Consider the following 20,198-nt stretch of genomic DNA (forward strand, 5'->3'; position numbering starts at 1 on the left):
GTCCTAACTTGAGTTTCTGGATGAGAAAGTGAGATTGGGTGATTTGAAAGTGGTGTTGTTGCTTTGGTATGTAAGCAGTACTCGATGTACTCATAAAATATGCCAACTTCATCTGTGAAATTCCTTCTCTTTGATTTCATCACAGTTATCTAGAGCCTAACACTTCAATAGCAATGGCTGTATTTCAGAAGCTATTGTAATTTAACATCTTATGCCGTTTTGAATGGTTCTTAGCCTTGAATTCTTCCAAAAGAGGGCTTTCATCGTTAAGTTAAAAAACCTGAAAGGTTTTTTCCCTGTGGGTAAACATGCAAAACATATACATATAAGGTCAAGCATCTTGAGAAATTTCCTATTTGCTAATTATGTATATATAAGATTTCACACTTTAGATATTTGTAGAATAGAGTATTAAATTTAATTTTTAAAATAAACACTTACATATGAGGTTGCTTTGAATTTGAAAGCTGCGTCTTATTCAGTAATATATTTTTTGAAAAAGAAAATTGAGACTAACAAGTTCAAAGCATATTAGATACTGAAAAGTGTTAATTCAGTACTAAAGGCAGATAAACAGCTATTTTTACTTTTTGTAATTTGTGTTGTTATGTTTCTTCTGAAGAATTCTATAAAGTTTGGTAAAATGTATTTCATTCTGAAAAAAGTTAGTTCAATGCAAGGTATTCAACAGGCAATATGAATGAAAATCAACCACTGTGTACATTATATAAAAGTATGTGCAAATATGCATTTTTCATGAGAAATTTATTTAGTGTGTCACTGTAGAGTCACTAAATTTTGTGTATCTAAATGTTGTAAGTGATGTAGTCTTAATTTCCAGGAAATGTTTAATTAGCAAATGGTTTTAAACTCACTGATATTGGGCCATCATAATTATATGTAGAGTGACAATTTGCAGACAGAGTCATAGTATGTAATTTGAGAAAGAATTTTATTTGTCAAAGGGTCTGAAACAGATGATATTTAAAAAACATCTAGGGAGTGAGAGGAGGCAGAGTAAATACTGTTTGTTTGTTTGTTTGTTTTCCATATCCTCTAATGTTTACCCATTGTTTGCTCTTTAAATGGACATTTTATCTTAGTAAGGACTTTTTTCCTTTGAGGAGAAAAGGCTGAATTTTAAGGGTTCCTGCCTGTTGTTCCTTAGTTTTTTTGCTCTATCTCAACAACACTCCAAGTATGAGAACTGAAGATTGTGCCCCTCATCTGTCTTTTTCTTCATTCTTTCCTTAAATTAAAAACCTATTTTTGCTTTTAAGAATGCAAATTAAACATACTCATATATTTCACTGGAAGTTACATTTAGTAGTGTTTCTTTTTTTTTGTATTATTGTTGGGTAACTTTTATTAAAAACAAAAACAATGCTTCACAAAACAAAGCTATAAATCTTCAACTATCACAGAAATTTATTTCAAAAAAGAGCTAAACATTTCTGCTAAAGATATCCACGTGACAGCTAACATAAGGATTACAGTGGATTCAAAGGTAAGCCTTTTAATTTATATTCAAATTAACTCAATATTCATATTTAATAAGAAAAGAATTGATTATTTCACCAACCTTTATCGTTAGCAGGAATATACATTTTATTCAATACCAGAGACTGTTTGCAGATCCATTCTTCATTATGCAAAAAACCCTTATAACACAGGTATGTATAAACCTATATTTATTATATACATAACAGTATATAAAATACTATTTAGATTCAACCTATAATTTAGACAATGCTGATTTTTAAAAGCATATAATTTGGGTTTCTTAATATTTTCTTTGCAATTGTCTTGGTATTAGCAATCATAGCAGCCTTGCAAGTAGTACTTTTAGTATGATGAGGCATATTAATATTTGGATAGTAATAAAAAAATACAGATTTCCTAATATTACTGTTAGGGATTTACTCTTGAAGAAAGGAAGCTGTTAAGTATTCTGAGGTCTAGTGAATTTATTATTGATTTATAAGGCTGCAACTTTATGAACTTTTCCGTGACCTCATGGGGTTTTCCATATTATCCAAGGATCTTTTTTCTGTAAGAAACGTGGGTTAATCTGAAAGCTGGTATTTTGGCAAGTTCAGTTTTCCACATTACTTTCAGATAAACCCAAACACTGAACTATATTGGCCAAACCCAGACACAGATATTTTTGACAGTGGCCTGGACTGTGTCTGCTTTGAGATGAAGAAGGTGAGAAAATGTCCAGACTGGAAAGGCACCAGACTTTTTCTGCAGGAGATTCTGGGATGCTCATCCTGGAAACCGTAAAGGATATGAGATTTGAGCTCCACGTTTAATATAGGATGATGTTGGTGGGTGAATATAGCCAGGGTCTTTACAACCTTTATTTTTCCGATGCTTCATTTTCTTACTTGTTTTTACTTTATTTAACTTTGAATGTTGTCTGGATCTTTCTAAGCTCCCTTTAATTCCTTTTGGACTAAAGAAAGTATAAAGACATTAAAACAGGGGATTTAATGACAACTTATGTGTTTTGGTTAATATGTTATGGATGAATGGGCATTTTTGATTGCTTGTGTCTGTCAGTTATATGAATTTTTTTCTCACACTCCCATAATCATTTGTCTGGGATTTGAAATCATTTGGAAATGCCCACTCAGTCTGCATATGCTTGCGAGGTGTGGATAAAATACAGCTGTAAATTTGAAATTGTGTGTAATGAAAGGGGGAGGGTGGGTTTAGCCTTGACTTCCTTCTTTTGGGGTCTATAATGACAACATATTGAACCTGGGAGATTTATTAAATGCTGCGATTTAAAATTCTTCTGCTATGTTACTCACTTGGTGGAGCTGCAGAAAGAATAAGAAAAGAGGCCAGATTACAGAATGTGCTGAGTGGTTGGAAAGAAACAGAACTGATTGCCAAATAAATATTTTTTTTCCCATGAAATTCCAGAAGATGTCTTATTGCCTCCTCCCCTCTCTCCTCCCGGCCTAATTCTAGGGCATAAATTCACAAATGACAGAACTATCCTAGCACATCTCCACATTTTCTTTGCTTAGTGATATTTAAAAAAAAATTTTTTTTAAAGGATAACGTTGAAACATGAGTTGAGGAATTCCTGTGCATTTGCACATTTTTAAAAACTTTTTTTTTCCCTGTTGTCCTTAGAGCTCTCGCTTGTGTGGGTAATTGTAAAGGCTGTTTCTAATTCAGGTGATTACCTCCTTCACATTTATAAGTAGTTCATTCAGGGAACCAACAGCAGGAGAGCCAGGCAGAATCACCGCAGACATCCAAGGGACTCACCCAGCCTAGCAGAGGTTATTGATGGATTTCATTCTGCCTGCTTTCACGTTAATATAAACTGCATTTTCAATTAGTTGAGACAGTCTGTGGATAAATTGTGAAATGAAATGGTGAAGTCCAACTCCAAGAAGCTTTTTAAAATCTTTGTGCTGTAGATAAAATTTAGATGTTTATTTTCAAATTTATTTCAGGTGGCATAGAAACAATTTGTGAAGGGGAAAGGAAAAAACCCAGATGACAAAGCTTATGTCTTACATACTGACTGGAATGGTAAGTGTACCATGTGTGATTTGTCAAGATTTGTTCCTGTCCTCAACTCGCAGAGGAAAAATTGTGCATATCTGTGTGTGTGTGTGTGTGTGCGCACGCGCCTGTGTGTGTTAGCATCTGTGGGAATCTTTAGAGCCCCTTTTCTTAATCACTGACAACACAGACAATAGTATTTTAACCTGCTCTATATCCTTTCCCTTACTCCATCAGTATTTATAATTTTGGTTATCTCTCCTGTTTCCCAAATACCCCTTTTGCTACCATTTTCAATTTTGCATACTCATTCATAAGAAATGCTTACATAGTTTACCAAAAAAACAAAAAACAAAACCAAACCTAAGATCGATGTCTTTAAAAAATTATAGAAAAACAAGTGTCTCTTTAATTTGATATTGAAATGCAATTATTTTTAGTTTTTTGATGTGGCTACATAATTTTTCACTGACTTCTTAGAATGTAAAATAAATTATATGCCCATTAATAAGCTCAAGTGGATACTGTTGATTTAGTTCCCTGAGACTTTTAAGTTCAAAAATATTAGATTATTGGAGGTAAACCTGGCCTAATAATTGAATAGCAGTGTCTGTGGACTATTAAAAAATTTGATTCAAAGTTAGGTTGTGTGTAAGGGTGAGCTTGAAGGTGGGGATGATTATCTAGGGATCTGGTCTCTGTTTGTAATTTAAATAAATCATTTTGACAGAGACCGACCGCGGCCATGTTCAGGATGCTGACGGTGTGAAATTGAGTTGTATGGTGGACAGAAGACAAGCAGTCAAGAGCAATCCCCAAAGGCAAAATTTGTTATGTAATTGGGTCAACTCATGCATGAGAAATGCACGCTAATTATAAACTGGTGGCAAAATTAGAGTGTATGAAGCAATTAGGTCTTATATGAACCTGAACAACTGATGTAGGATTTTTTTTCTTTTAATATGCAGCAAACATACAAAAAGGTTCTTTTGTTAAGGGGAGAAAGGTAAAAGTTAGAAAGTCATTTAATGTTGAAATTTAAAAAATTATTTGTCAATTTTGATCCTTTATATAAAAAGCATAATAGTTTTATAACTCATGAAAAATTTATAGGAAATCTTCTAATTTTGAGTAGTAAAATCTAGTACATTAAGTAGTTTGAAAGGAGAATGGAATAGTGTTTTTGTTATAACTCATAACTGTCTTGATTAACATCAGTGGCTGGTGATGAGGCCAATGATTTAGATTTAAGCTCTTGAAATCTATTATTTTCACAGACAGAATTTATATGCTACTTTAATGGGTCATATGTTATCTCCAGCTTATCTCAACCAGTGACTCCGATGCATTCTCAGGTAATAGTGGGTCAGCATTATTTTATGTCAGAGAAAGTGATAGGGCAATAACATGTATTTTCCTCCTAATACCTAACACATGTATGAATGCTTTATTCATTTCAAAACACTTTGACATATCCAGTCTAATTAGAGCTTCTGAACAACCTCTCCTGAGGGAAAGCATTTCTATGAGGAATACGTATACTTTCTTGAGAAAAGTGTACGGAAAATTACCTCGTAGTCCTTTCTCATTTCCAAATCTGTGGTTTCCCTAACACCTGGTTTTGCTTTATTTTTCCACCTAGGGCAGAACTTCAAAGGTTGATCTCTTCTTTTTATCCTCAATTTTTTAGCCACAGTCAGTTAAAGAAACAAATACATCCCAGACCAGTAATTACTTGTGCATGGCAAGTACAAGAGTTGTGGTTATAAAATGGCATTGTCTGAAGGGGAGGCTTGGGAGGGACACCCGTAATCAAAGAATTAACATGTACGACTTCTTTTTGGAAACAAAGACTAAGGATCCAGAAAATGACTTCTGATGATCTGTCTCTTGCGCGGGCCCTTTCCCCCACTCTGTTCTTTTCAGTCCCACGGTGTTCAGGCCCTTATCTGCCTGAGTTGTTGCAGGAGGCTCCTAATTGGCCTTATCGCCTTCCAGCCCCTTTCTGCTCCTTCCATTGTATCTTAAACACTGTCACCATATGACTGTTTCCAAAATTTCTTTTTCATCAAAACCCTAATTATGATCCACTAAAAGTTTTTCCTTGGACCTTCACTTTGAGGAGGATAAAGCCTACCCTAAGCCCTTTAATTCTGACTCTAAGGACGCTCCACTATCTGCTCCTAAATTACTATTTTTCACCTCATCTTTCACTGCCCTTCAACACTATTCTTTCATTTGTTTTAGGCTTGGCCAACTTGCTCTGTTCTGGGCTTTCACATGAGTCATTCCTCTTGTTTGGAACGATCTTACTGTGTGTGAATGACATCCCCACCCCCTGATTCCAGACACACACTCAGAACCCAGCTACAGAGCCTCCCTGAATCACGGTAGTGCTTTGTATGATAGCACTTTTATCTGCGCCACTCATTTCACACATCAAGTCCACATTTTGGTTTCAATATTTTACGTGGTATGTGTTTAATCTCTCTAAATTCATGAAGATGAAGATTATTCATGTCTTTTTCAATTTATTTTTTTTGTTATATCCAAGAATGCGTATCATGGCATTTTGTACCTTACCCTTCTTGTCATGTCCTTAATTTAGGCCCTCTCTATCCCTTCCTTGGGTTGTGTGAATGTCTCTTGACTATTCTCACTTGCCAAGCACTGCCTCTTCTCCCTCCCAAGCTATTCTTCTCATGGTTTCTTGCAAGGTTCCTAAAACACACATCTAATCATGCCACTTTATCCTTAAAATCTCAATGGCCCCCCATTGCCTTTGGGATAAAATGCAAAACCATTAGCATGGAGTGCGAGGCTGTCCTGGGTTTAATCCAGCTGAGGTCTATAGCCTGGGTGTCTGTCTTGGACCTGAGCTCTATCCACTTCAAATTTCTGCTAGAAGGCCATCCCTACCTTCTCCATATCCATGCTCAGCTCAGAGGCTGCCTCCTCTTCCCTAGCCTTGCTCTTCCCCTCCTCAGCCTGGAGCCTGGTTCTATAGCTGCATTATGAGCTTTTTTCCTCCTAGACCGAACTCTATGAAGATTTGGGCTCTGTCTTTTTCTCTGTAACCCCATGGCCTAGCACAGAGCTAAAACTGATAAACAAATGAATTGACTTCTTGCGCCAGCAAATCTTCCCATGGCTTCTCCCTCTGCCCAAGCAAGGCTGCCAGCTCTGGGACTCACTCAAGACCAACCCTGATAAACACCTGTATTGATACTTTGAGGGGTGAATCACCCTCACATTGTGTGAATTTCACCTTATAATGGTGATTATTACAAGGAGTTTTAATCTCTCTAGATTTATTTAAATCAAACATCTGTTAAGACCTATGTAGAAATCACATGGATTTTCTTCCTTAACTCCCAGGTCTTTTCTTCATTCCATCATTCTCTAGCATGAAGGAGTTACCTAATAAATGATTGATTGAATTCTTTTAAGGATGTTATTTTTTTTTTTATTTTCTCAAGTTATTTTTCTTTCTTTTCTGGAAAAGTCTCCCTTTCCATCCATCTAAGTCTAGGCCAATAAAAATTTTCTTTGGATAAAGCCACAGTACAGTAGGGAACTAATCAATCCCTTCAACACAGAATTGCTAATACCTAGAATAATGCTTGACACATAGCAGGTACTCAGTAAATGTGTGCTGAGTAAATGAATGAGGCAATAATATTTAAAATATTGACTGATTTTACACATCCTTTGTCTTGAAACTTCTCTGTGCAAGAGAGTTAGCTTTTAAAATTATTTTGAACTTGTTATTTGTTTTGTGCTGCTTGATAAACACCTATTTTTCACTTTCTCCTATTTTTATTTCAATATTTCTGTAGTTTCATCAAAAGATTATACCAGTATTCTCTCAGTAAAGCAGGACCAATGGCTTTCTAAATGTGACTTCTAAAAATTACATTGTATTAGAAATGCAAGGATTGCCCCTGTTTTAAAATGTCAGAGCCAGGGAATTCATTTTAGTGTCTCAGGACCTGAGAAAAATGGGCTTGCATTAGTTTCCGCTGGCTGCCATAACAAAATACCACAGGCTGTGTGGCTTAAACAGCTGCAATTTATTTCCTCACAGTTCTAGAGGCTGGAAGTGCCAGCTCAAGTCAAGAAGGGTGGTCTCTGGTGAGAGCTCTCTTACTGGATTGCAGGGTCGCTTTCTTGCTGTGCCCTCACATGGCCTTTCCTGGATGCGTGTGCATGAGAGAAAGAGATCTCCAGTGTCTAGACACTAATTGAATAGGATCAGGGCCCCACCCTGATGACCTGACCCTGATGACCTCATTTAACCTTTATTACTTTCTTAACGGCTCTATCTCAAAATACTGTCATATGGGGGTTAGGGCTTCAAAATTTGAATTTGGGGTAGGGGGACATAATTCAGATCGTAACAGGACTAAAGGAGAAGTGATCTGCCTGTATCACAGGGTAATTTGGGGATAATGAAGTAACATGTGTTTTGTGACAGTGAGCTACTTTCATCAGCCAGTTTCTTTGGTGAAGGGGGATAATACCACCTGTTGTCATTCCAGGAAAACTTACACAATCAGTTTTTAATTTTTTCTAATTTCAAGCCAAACAATCTTAACTAAGAAAAAAAAATTTCTCCTAGGTCTTATTTCCAATAATCTTTATTGGCCCTTTCAAGCCTCTTTCTTGTTTTTTTTGAGCCATAGTCATTTATAGAAACAAAGATAAGTTAGGTAATAGTAATTATGTTTTTAAGTTTTCCAGGTCTCCACTGAGCTATGTAGGTCACTTATATATCCTGTGCAGTCAGTCAGGCTTGGACAGGTGTGAAGAAAAAGGAGGGAGGAAGTGTAACAATAGAAAAGAAATATTCCTAAGCCACAGGGGAAAATCTAATACATACTAGCTTAAAAAAAAAAAAAGCCTTAGTATCTGGTGCATTATACAGATTTAAAACTTAAAAAGTATCAGATTTTTCTATCAGATTTTAGTAATACCTTTTGGGACATACCTACAGAGAGTACATACTGAATGTTAAAGAAAAATCAGAAATATTACATATATATTTGTGAAGTCTCCAAATGTGATTATCATTAATAATTATGCTACATAATTATAATTTCAGTGGCTATTTGGAGGTAAGTTTTAAGTATAATAGTCAATGTCATTGCATCATATTAGGAGGTCATGAATTGAGAGAGACATGCAGAGGTTTAATTAAAACCCATTGGTAGCCCAAGCCAAGTTTATACAATTAAAGGAAATTGCATGATTGAAAGTTAGAAGCAATCATTTTTTTAAAAGTATATGCAAATATGTTCACTAGTTTGCATTTCATTTTCCTAGAAGAACTACGTTATGGATATTGCTTTTCTTTATTTTTTGCTTGTACTTTCTACTGTCACTTTTCTTTTACTTTTGTCAGGGCTGCTTTTGCAGCCTTTTTGTTCCTCTGCACAAAATTATATGTAATGTTGCTGGTGAATGCATATCTCTAAATTTCTGTTTGAAAACCTATTGTTTTTGTGAATCGCCTACAGACTTGGTTCCAAGGACAAGAAGCTAGAAGTTATGATCATTTTCATTGTTTGCTCATATTTCTGATTGCTTTTCCCTCTATATTAATTGTAACAAAGTCAACCTTTAATTTGCTTGAATTAAGCTTCTGTATCATTACGGTCTTAAAATTTCACAGGTGTCAGAATTTGCTTGTCTTTAGCAAACTATGAAAAAGAGTATAGATTTAGGAAAAAAACCCTTTAAAATCACTCTGTTCTTCTTAAAACTTGTTATTTTTGATGGAGAGAATTGATTTTCCCAAAGTGATTTACATATTTCTTTTGTTTTGTAATTATTATGAGGTGTCTGAAGGCAAGTGACATTTCTTGCTTGTGTTTGAATCCTTCAGAACATGGTGCTTTGACTATGAAGAATAAGATCAAAGTAAAATTGGCTTTCACAATTACCTTAAATGTGCACAGGTGTTTGCTCATTAAGCATTTGCTGTGGACATTACATTGCACCAGACCCTGTGGATTGCAAAAAGAAAAAGAAAAGAAAGAGAAAAGAGGAGCTACTTTTTGCATGGGTTTTATGCTAATGTTAAAACAAGTGAAGTGGCTGGGAGAGGTTTTCATGAAGGAGAGCCTCAGTGCAAACTAAAGGGGTCTATGAGGGAGAGGATGGCTTTGAAACGAGTGAGGGAAGGAAGGAAGGGATGTGATAAGGTTAGGAACACCCAACAGCTACTTTTTAGAGTGCTGAGAGAGTTGATTGAGGCAAGATTGTTGAAAGAGTTGTATCATATTTTCCAATGTGCATATTTTTGGAATCTATAAATCCCCAAAACATTCTTTAAAAGAAACCACTTTTGGATATAATTGTTGGACTTAAACATTTTTCAGTGTTTACTATGTGCCAGGCACTTTGCTGGAGCGGGCAGAGTGGGAAACGATGAGAAATTAAATAGATACTACCTCTGGCCTCAAGGAGCTTGCAGTTTATCCTTTAACAGGAGAGCAGGTTGTTGCTGCACAGAGGGGTAAGTGCCTGATAGGGGAAACATGTGTTAATATCAGAAAGATAATTAACCACATATGAGAGATAAAGGAATCAAATCCTTGCTATGGCTATTTGAAAATAGTGTTAGAAGAATTTCACTGAATCATTTCTTTTTTGAGTAGTGATTCATACTGTTCTTTTGTAAATTGGTACTATCAATTTTGTTTTTAAGTTTGCCTTTCTCCTTATCTATTCCCTACCTGTCAGCATGGGTTTCCCAAAAATCTCATTGAAATTAACAAAACCATAGTATTATATATAAAAATGTTCATTTACAAAAGAGTATTGATCATCAAACTTATTAATTTCAGGATGGTTAAAAAGATCTATATAAATTTTTGCATATATTTAATATTTCATTTGTATGCTCTATTTTGGTTTTTAGTACGTCAGAAGTTGAAGGGTTTCGAAAATAAAGCTAGTCATTTTTCTTATCTCTTTCCCCAACCTCTGTGGTGATAATTTTGAATTGAAATTTTTTTATAATCTGGTCCAAAATGTTGAGAAAACATTTTGCTTTTAAAAAACATACACGTGTCTGCAAGAGCCATACATGCACATATGATGACTATGTTTCCCATACACACATAGAGTGTACAGATGTGTTTGAGCGAGAGCCACTGAAAGGAAATGATAAACATTGCTTAGTGCTGTTTGGTTTCCACCTTGGGCGATCTTGGCCCGGCCTGTGCTGACAACGAACCTCTGGGACGCCCACTCAGTGCTGTGGGGTCTTTTCCTGCCAAATATTGTTCTCTTGCAAGATTAAATAGCCGAATCAGTGTGGCCCCAATCTAGATCCTGCTGAGAGTATTAAGACTCCTGCAGGTTGTAATACAGATTAGCTGGTGAGAGCTCTGTTGGAAAAATAAAGTGAGTTTCTCTAAATGAATTTAACAACTGCTGGGAACCTTTTTGTGTCCTCCAGCGTGAGTGAGTGTGCTAGCAGTTAACCATTTATTTCCCTCATTTTCTCTAAATGTTGCTCCAGTCCACCCATGGATATTTTTTATAAACATTTTCATAACTTTATTTCACATTTATGTTTTGCCAGATAATGTATTTGACATGTTAAATTACTAAGTACGGTGAAGAGTAGGTGATTGTTGATTTTATTTATTTAAGGAGAAAAACCAATTTTTGTACTAATAAAATTAATTTAATGTAATTTATACAATGGAATAAACCATACCTCTGGTAAACTGATTTAGAGTAAACTTAATAGCATATTGCATTCTGATCATAGGCTTTATGTTATTGGTCAAAAAATTGTGAAATATCTAGCAAGAGGCAGAACAGATGGCTAAAATTATTTACATTGCTTTCAGTCTCTATTCTATTACTATTTCTGCTTCTAGGGTTTCTTGATAACCTTTGAAGGTTCTAAATTCTACAAAGATTACGATGCTTTCCCTTAAATGAAATGAATTAAAAAATCAACAGCAATGACACTAAACTCTAAAGCATAAAACACACAGATAAACAGAAAATAATTAGTAGTTTGTTAGATTTTTCTGGTTGCTGGCTTCTGGGTAAGTTCATAAAACTCTTCGTTAGGGGCCCCTTACCTTGCTTATGTGTGAAGCATGTGCTCAGTCTGTTTATGAGACAGCCCTTCCATCTGCTGCCTGTATTATTACCCATTTGTCTCCTGACACTTTGTGTGTGGGTGTGGGTGTGCGTGTGTGATTTCTCAGGACAAATGTCTGTGACTGTGATTGTAAATGGTAAAGCGTGACACAACTGTAGTGCTATTGAACTGATCAGTGCTGTGTTTACTTTTGTAGATGGCTCCTTCAATTATTACTGTGATTATTTTAATAATATCATGGAAAAATAATTAAATTATTTGTTTTTTAACTTGTTGCCATAAGTACACCAAAAAACGGGGGTTAAAAAATGTCCTGAGAGAAGGCCCGAGAAGATGGGAGCAGTATCCGTATGATGGCTTTTAGCCTGTCTTAAAATAGCCTATCGTTTGCAGTTGTCCTGTGTGACGGTATTAGCCAAAGTACTACCTGATCTTAAATCTGTTTTATGAACACTGGAAGTTAGCTTGAAACTCTGCCATACTGTTGGTAGAAGAATTGGGGCCAGAACCGAGGTCTTCTGTCCTCTAATTTGGTTTACCTTTCTTTTTGGACACATGACTCTTTGAGTCACATTTTTGGCACTGTTGAAATTTGCAGTCATTCAAAAACACTTTCAAGGGGTATTCAAAAAGGCCTCCTACATACTAACATGTAAGTCTTCTGAAACATCATTAATGGCTCAAAAAATGTATCAGTTCCAGTGGACAAAATATTAACGTTTTATACAGGGTCTGGCAGAAGTAGGGCCTGCTTGAGTGTGGTTGGTAGGGTAAGAACATGGGTGTAATAACTTAGAGTTTTAATTTGAACATTTCACCTAAAATGTCACATGGTATGCTTGACTGTGATATTGTTATGTTACAGAATTACATGCTTATGATTGTGTAATAAAAGATTTTGTAATAAAATGAGGAGTTATTTGTGCCGGACCCTGTACTTACCAAATGCCCGTGGGATTTCCATGCCCAGGATGCCGGATTTTAGTCTCCTAATATGAAGACTATCCCTTATTTTAAATTATGAAATATATCACATATATAAACAGTCTGTAGGAACTCATGCACAGTTTAAAGAATAATAAGATGTGCATCCATGTACCTACCACCAGCTTAAGAAATAGAGCATTTTGGAAACCTTTGAGGGCCCCTGTGTTTATAACTCACCCCCTGACTAGTTACCAGTAACGCAATGGCCACTGTATTTTGAAAACACAGATTTTTATACTGAAATGATGAAAAGAGAATTTGGAAATCCAGTTCCCATATACAGAAACAATGTACAAATTTTGCAGAAAACCTCATTGGTTTCTTGGTCCATTAAAGCATGTGCAGTCTGTAGGGCTTATCCTCATTCAGAACTCAGGCATGAGCATGTCAGTCACTGCGTCACTGTCATTGTGCACCTCTGTTTGTACTTAGGTGACACCTGTGGTCTGGATAGAGGGAGGAGTGGGAACAAACGTTCATGAAGGGCTTGCTCCAGGTGGGCACAGTCTTCACATTTGTTATTCGTGTGTTTGTCTCACCAGTCCCTAGAGATAGTTGTCATAATCCTCATATCACAGATGAAACAAATTCAGAGAGGGTGAGTCAATTGCCCAAATACGCACAACCAATGAAGAACAGATCAGGACTTGGCGTCCAGGTTTTTTTCTGACTTCAAAATGCAAGATTTTTCTTCTACACCACAATTTGGGTGTCATTTCTTATATGTTATAACCAGAACCCTTGTGTCTAGAGCAAATGTCACAGATAGGAGCTTCTTTTTGTTGGTGCAGAGGTTGATTTATTCTTAAATGGCATTTTGGAGGTCACATAGTGATATTAGGACCGAAAGTAGAAGTTCCAAATTTCTTAACACCAAGAACAGGGCTTTATCACCCATGAGTGGAATGCCCCATTCAAATGTTCCTTTATGTGCTGGGCTACGGGAAGGCTTCACATTGCCCCGGACAGTGGGATTTATTCATGTGATACCTGATGCTAAGGTTTAATGCACAATCTCCTTTAGGATACACTTACCTTTCTTGTTCTACCCTCTATTGTAGGTGCCTACTGTGTGCTTGGCACTGTTTTAGCAACTGAGGATGTAAGATCTAAGTACATACAGTTCTCTTTCAGCCCAGAACGCACAATTAACCTGATAAATGTGTTAGGAGAGAAATGAGGTTTCGAGTAGTACAGAGACAGGCACGTAGCCCTAGCTGGTCACCAATGATTTACAGAAGAAGGTGGCGTGAGATGAGAGTCTGTGAATGAATCAAGATAGAGGCAAAGGAGGAAGAGGTAGTGGTGAGTGGTGGGTGGCAAGAACCTTCCCACACAGGGAGCTATGTATAGAAGGAGTCAAGAATGAAAGTGTATGGTATTTTTGAGGAAATGCAAATACCAATTTCATCCTGAAGAATTTGAGGAGTAGCTTAAAGATTTTTTTTTTTCTCCAGTGTCAGGAAATGACCCTGGATTTTAGGGTCATCGTTTTTCTAAATGTTGAGAGTGGTTTATCTAGTCCTTCTGTCAACTTGACCCTTCCATGGGTTGGATTTCACTGTAATTTTCGCCATGGGATCTTGAGGCCTCTTATTTCTAGCCCTTGAGCCTGACATGTTTAAAGCACTAGTATTTGCGGGGGCCTGCTTTTGGGGAACAAAAGAAACAAAAATCATGATTTCTTGTATCTCTGTATTTTTAAGCTGTGCCAATTAAAAAAAACTTAAACAGTTTTATTGCATGGATTTAGAATTGAATGACAAATGTTGAGCACAGGTGTCTGTATGGTATGTAAATAGGGCAGTGGTGTGTTCACGCCCCAACTGTGATACAAGCCTGGGATGGCTAGTCTCAGACACAATGTCAGGTTGGCAGGTCTGAGAGTGTAAACCTGCATAAATATGTATGCCTTTAGCATTGCATGCAAATGCTACATTAGTCCCATGCAAATATGGAGAGAAAAATCTCAGTTAACTGAACTGTCTGTAATGGGAGATGTTCTGGTAAACTTATATTTGTATTACAATAAGGGTTAAGCCTAAGCCTTTGTTGATCTTATTGACAGCGTTTCCAAAAGTTAGATGACAAACCAGAGGGCAGATAACTTTAACTCAAAAAATGAACTTCCTCTTGCTTATTATACAAGCCAAAGATCTTGGCCATCAATCAGCACAGATCACTACGCAGTGAATGGTCCAAGAAATGACCCAGGGTCTCTGTTGTCCTCAGAACACTGTCTGGAAATAATCATTATTGGCAGTTTACAAAGGCGCTTGTCTGGGATTATTTTCCTTTGACTCCTAAAGGCAGAATGCAAAGGAACAAAATCCTAGTTGTTGAATAGTTTTGAATGACTTACTTTTGTATGTTTAAGGAATTGAGGACTTGATCTTAGTTAAAAGCAAAGGAAGTTAGTTTTGAATTGTAGCAAGATATGTAGGTAAGAAACAAGAAATAACTTCCTACCATATGTGGATTATATGATAAAGACTCTTTCAACTCTTAAGACGACCTGTTTAGGCAGAGCATTATAGCGCAATGATTATGCCCCTTTTCTCCCACATCTCAGATAGGAACGATAGTATTTAATGCTTATTATAAGTTGAGAGGATCAGTGAAATTATGGTGGAAAAGCCCTTTGTGTGACACAGAAGAAAGATACCATGAAATAAAAATATGAAATTGAGCTTTCTCTATGGAGATAGATACACAGAGGGATGACTGGCTTTCCTGTTTGGCCCTTTACAATTTTATTAAAATGTAGTTGAGAAACACGAGGAAAGCAGTGTAGTCTGGCTTGGGAGAGTCAGGGAAACGCGTGCGCCTGCTGCAGAGGAGGGGAAAGCGGGGCTGTTCTGCACTTGGCAGATGCTCTCTTCAATCCCTCCAGATCACACATCCAAAGCCAAGTGGTGGTAATTCTTCCAGAGGATTCCAACATGTTCTATTTTGAAATGGGGATTAGTAATAGGCAAAAAGGATATTTTTTTGCAAGCTTTAATTTTCTTTTTCCTTATGGTTTGGTCTTTTGAAGAGTATTTGAGATGATCTGATGTATATGGCCCTGAAAAAAAGCCAACCTAACCTTATTTATAAGTTGGGAGAATGTTCAAGTCTATTGAACAATGTTGGATTACAAAGTCATTTTGAAGGACAGGATAGGCAATAATTAGAACAGGCAGAAATTAAACCATAATGAACAGTAATCCTAAAGAAAATTAAAACAGAAAACACTGCATTATTTATTTGGATTCAGTGGGAACGTGCTGAGCGAGAGGCAGCTGGCTTTCTGCTTCTTGGAGTGTTGGTAGAGCTAGAGAAGACGCTGTCAATCAGATTTAAGCTCTCACTTAATTTTTGCTCTTAGGCCAGTTCTAACCATAAAGTGAAGTGGGGAACAGACACAGTTTACTACATGACTCAGGACAGGAGAGACATGGGCCCAAGTGACAAGACTCAAGCTTGCATTCTGCTATTCCAATTTCATAATCACTAACCCCATTTCCTAAGGTATTTTTGCAGCAGAACTTTGGGCATTAAAGCTGATTTTAGAGGCAAGCAAGACCTGGATTCAAATGCCAGCATCTCCTTTTATTACCTGTTATTCTGGGAAATAGAGGTATTCTGCTTCATTCACTTTATTGTATCTAAGTTTCCACATCTGTAAAATGGAAATAAAACACACTACTCTTGCAGAGTCATTATGAGAATTAAATATTAGCTCTTATGAAACAATGGACATAATGCTCAATAACTTGTAGTTTTCTTATTATGGAACAAACTGGAAAGAGAGACAAGATACTGGCATGAAAATGTTTTTAAACAGTTACTTCATTTTGATTTGTAAAAGTAGCAGCATTTCCAGCCTTAAAATTTATTACCACTTATACAATTTATTTATTTGGACTGTCTCACAGTAACTTTAAAAAATTAAAATTATTGTCCCTTATAGTTTTGTATAAAACATCTTCATTAAACAAGGTTGGAAAATTTTCCTGGGGGCTCATAGCTACTAAAGAATTTTCATTGATGGGAGTAGGAGTCAATCCTTTTAATGAGAATAAGCATACTGATGTAATGATTCTCATGCATTCAAGGTGAAAAAAATTCTTTTGATAAGTGCAGCTTGGTGCAACATATATTATTATACGTTCACAAGTGAATTGTTTCCCAGGTTAGGCTTGGGACCCTAAGAGTTGTAGACAAATCCCTAATGATGTTTTGCTTCCTCACAAACACTGTGGTAAGTGCAAGGTCATTGAAATGCCAGCTTATAAAGAGGATGGAGGAGATGGATGGAGGTTGGAGGAGAATCCATATTTCTGCTGGAATTCTGTATTTTAACTAACTCTTAAATTCTGCTTCTGTTTCATTAAAAGACACCAATTCCTGATTTGGTCTCTGATCTGAAGGAGGAGATCTGTTAATGTCTACGGCGATTTCCAGGTGTCATTGCTGTTTTAGGGTGTATCACCAGGTGGGCTGACTCGTCAGTGTGTTCTCAGTTCTGTTATCTGTGTTCTTCCATGCACTGCTCAGTGACTTCCATAAAGAGATGCTGATAATCATCTACAGGGTCCATTGATATTAGTATGACTTATATGCTCACAGTAACAAGTTGTCATTTTTAGCACCGTCTGGGCAGGTGAAATTTTCTGTTATTTGTTATCCTGAAATAAATGTGTTCTGTGATCTTTGTTAAAGATGCTTTTGGGGATCATAGATGCTACCTCAGGGGCCTTCCCACAGTGTCAAAGGACTGCTTTGCTTTCTTTCTCACCAGCCCTCCTGACTGTGGTTCTTTGAGTTCAGCAAATGGGACCAGTCATATTTTTAACCTCAGCACCAGACATAGTCCCTGAATTAGGCGTGAATTATCATCCAATAGATGTTTTAATGAATAAATTAAATTGTGCAGCACTTGGTTTCATTGTTGCACAGTATGCAAATTTATTTCTGGATTCATTTCCATTCGAAACTTCTACAAGGCCCTGACCTAGATCTCCTCTCCTCCTGTTTGACTCCAAGCAGAGATGTGATGCAGTGTCTTAATAATTTGTCTGTAAAGGAAAGATAGGTGCGTTGTAGGTGCTATGGTCGCTCTTGATATTAGTCAGAGTAGGTTAACTGATGAAATAAACCATTCTCAGATCTGAGCACAATATAGGTTTACTTTTTTCTGGCATCACAGGCCAGTGCAGGCTGGTAGCAGGGACAGGGTTGTAGGTGCTCTCCTCCATGCAGTCGTTCAGCGATCCAGGCCTGTCTGGTGTTTCTGATCTCCCTGGGGCCTTGGGATCCTCCACTGGATGAACTACATCTGGCATGCAGTCAAACAGAGAGAGGAACCATGGTGGATTGCGAGAAGTTTTAGGGTTAGGTCTGGGAGTCATATACACCAATCCATATTCTACAGGCTAGAATTGAATGTCAAGGAGGAAGACAAAAAGTGGGTATTGGTGGCCATGGTCAGCCCTTGTCATACACTGTTATCAAAAGTCTGTCCTTCTAGGCCAGACAGAAATAGTGCCAAATGCTTTGTGAGTTCTTTCAGCCTCTAAGATGCTTGCTTATTCTCATATGAGCTGAATTTGAGTTTTGGAGGGAGATAGACACTCTCTATAGTGTGAGTAATACTTTGGGTTGAGAGCTCTTTTTCTCTCTCCTTTGTTTTGACTGTATACGTGACTCCTAAGTCTGGAGCAGCTGCTGATGAGGCCGATGTCCAATTTAGAGTGGGTGGTGAAAGTTTGCAATAACATGATAAACAGGGTACAGAAAGTTAAAGTGTAAAATACAGACTTGATTATTTTTCAAATTTAATGAAAAAAACTTTCCAGTCAATCTGTTCCATCACAAAAAGTATGAAAGTAAAGAAAGTGAAACCTACAATGTGTTTAGCTGGCCATATACTGCAATGAGAAGCCGCAGAGAGTCACAAGGAAATTATTTCCTAAACACCATGTCCCCGAGATAAGAACTATGGCCTGTCCCCATTTGAAACTGCAGCGGGGTGGAGGACAGCCAGCTGTCAATTGCCACATGTGTTGTGTCCAAATTTACTAACTGTGGGGCTTTTCTGTATTATCTTTTGTGATTTTTAAAAGTTTACATTCACCTACCACTCCTGAGATTGAGTCAGGCATATAATGTAATGGTATATAGGTATTTAAAGATGATGTTTTGTGAAAAGTACTTTTTAAAATTAAATTTATTAGGATGACATTGGTTAATAAAATTATATAGGTTTTCAGTGTATATTTCTATGATACACGATGTGGATATTGCATCTTGCATCTACCACCCCGAGTCAAATTGTTTTTTCGTCACTGTATATTTGGGCCCCCTTTACCCTTTACTGCCCCCACACCACCCTTCCCTTTAGTAACCACCATACTGTTGTCTGTGTCTGTGAGTTTTTGTTTGTTTTGTTTTTCTTGTTTGTTCATTTGTTGCCTTTAGTTTTATATCCCACATATGAGTGAAATCATATGGTTCTTGACTTTTTCTGTCTGACTTATTTCACTTAGCATGCTATTCTCAAGATTCACTCATGTTGCAAATGGCAGTATTTCATCTTTTCTTATGGTTGGGTAGCATTCCACAGTATATATACACTACCTCTTCTTTATCCAGTCCTCTACGGAAGGATAGTTTGTTGTTTCCCTGTCTTGGCCACCATGAATAATGCTGTAATAAACACAGAGGTGCATGTATCTTTGCAAATAAATATTTTCAACCTTTTTTAGGTAGATGCCCAGAAGAGGGGTGGCTGGGCCATATGGTAACTCTATTCTTAATTTTTTGAGAAGTCACCAGACCATTTTCCATAATGATGTACCAGTTTACATTCCCACCAGCAGTGAATGAGGGTTCCTTTTTCTCCACCAACTTCTCTAACACTTGTTATTATTTGTCTTGCTGATAATAGCCATTCCAACAGATGTGAGGTGGTATCTAATTATAGTTTTGATTTGCATTTCCCTAATAGTTAGCAAAGTTGAGCATCTTTCATATATCTGTTGGCCATTTGTATGCCTTCTTGCAAGAACTGTCTATTCAGGTCCCCTGCTCATTTTTAAATTGGATTGTTTGGTTTTTTTGGTGTTTAGTTGTATGAGTTACTTGTATATTTATGATATTAACCCTTTATCAGAGCTTTTGTCTGAAAATTACTTTTGAGTCATACTTGTGAAAAAGCTAGCTTCTGAGGCCATATGGTGACTTAAAAAAATTCCTTTTGGAAGTGTCATAGGTCACAATTGATAAATTTACTCTAAGGAAAGCACTTAATTAGTTCTCAAACCAGGAGAGAGTCATGTTAATAGTGAACTCTGAGTAATCTAAAGGCTCCAGAATGTTTGTGCAAATCCCTCGTTTATGACTACAGACGGGCAGACACATTGAGAGAATCTGGCTTCTCCCAGTGCACTGTGCCCTTTTGTTTTGTCGTGCAAACTTGTGCCTGTATTTTATGAAGTGTTAATACACTTAGTATCTAATGTTCCTAATTTATGCAATTGGATATTTCATAAATGGGTTTTCT

General features: G+C 36.8%; 1 protein-coding gene across 4 annotated transcripts in view; it reads left to right on the forward strand.

Annotated features, from left to right (window-relative positions):
- Window positions 1-20,198, forward strand: part of LOC129086396 (LIM zinc-binding domain-containing Nebulette) — a 216,950-nt gene that overhangs the window by 182,000 nt on the left and 14,752 nt on the right. The window contains exons 5-6 of one of the 4 annotated variants that reach the window (XR_008530810.1): window positions 1,425-1,507; window positions 1,595-1,675. Coding sequence is in view for 2 of the 4 variants with exons in the window: in XM_054592890.1 (XP_054448865.1) it covers window positions 1,598-1,673; window positions 3,480-3,526 (123 nt within the window). In the remaining 2 variants the exon portion in view is untranslated. The other 3 variants (XR_008530811.1, XM_054592890.1, XM_054592906.1) reach the window with 3 other exon arrangements.

This window comes from Pteronotus mesoamericanus, unplaced genomic scaffold, assembly GCF_021234165.1.
Source record: "Pteronotus mesoamericanus isolate MK-2021 breed Mesoamerican mustached bat unplaced genomic scaffold, CSHL_Meso_final contig_130, whole genome shotgun sequence".
Lineage (NCBI taxonomy): Eukaryota > Metazoa > Chordata > Mammalia > Chiroptera > Mormoopidae > Pteronotus > Pteronotus mesoamericanus.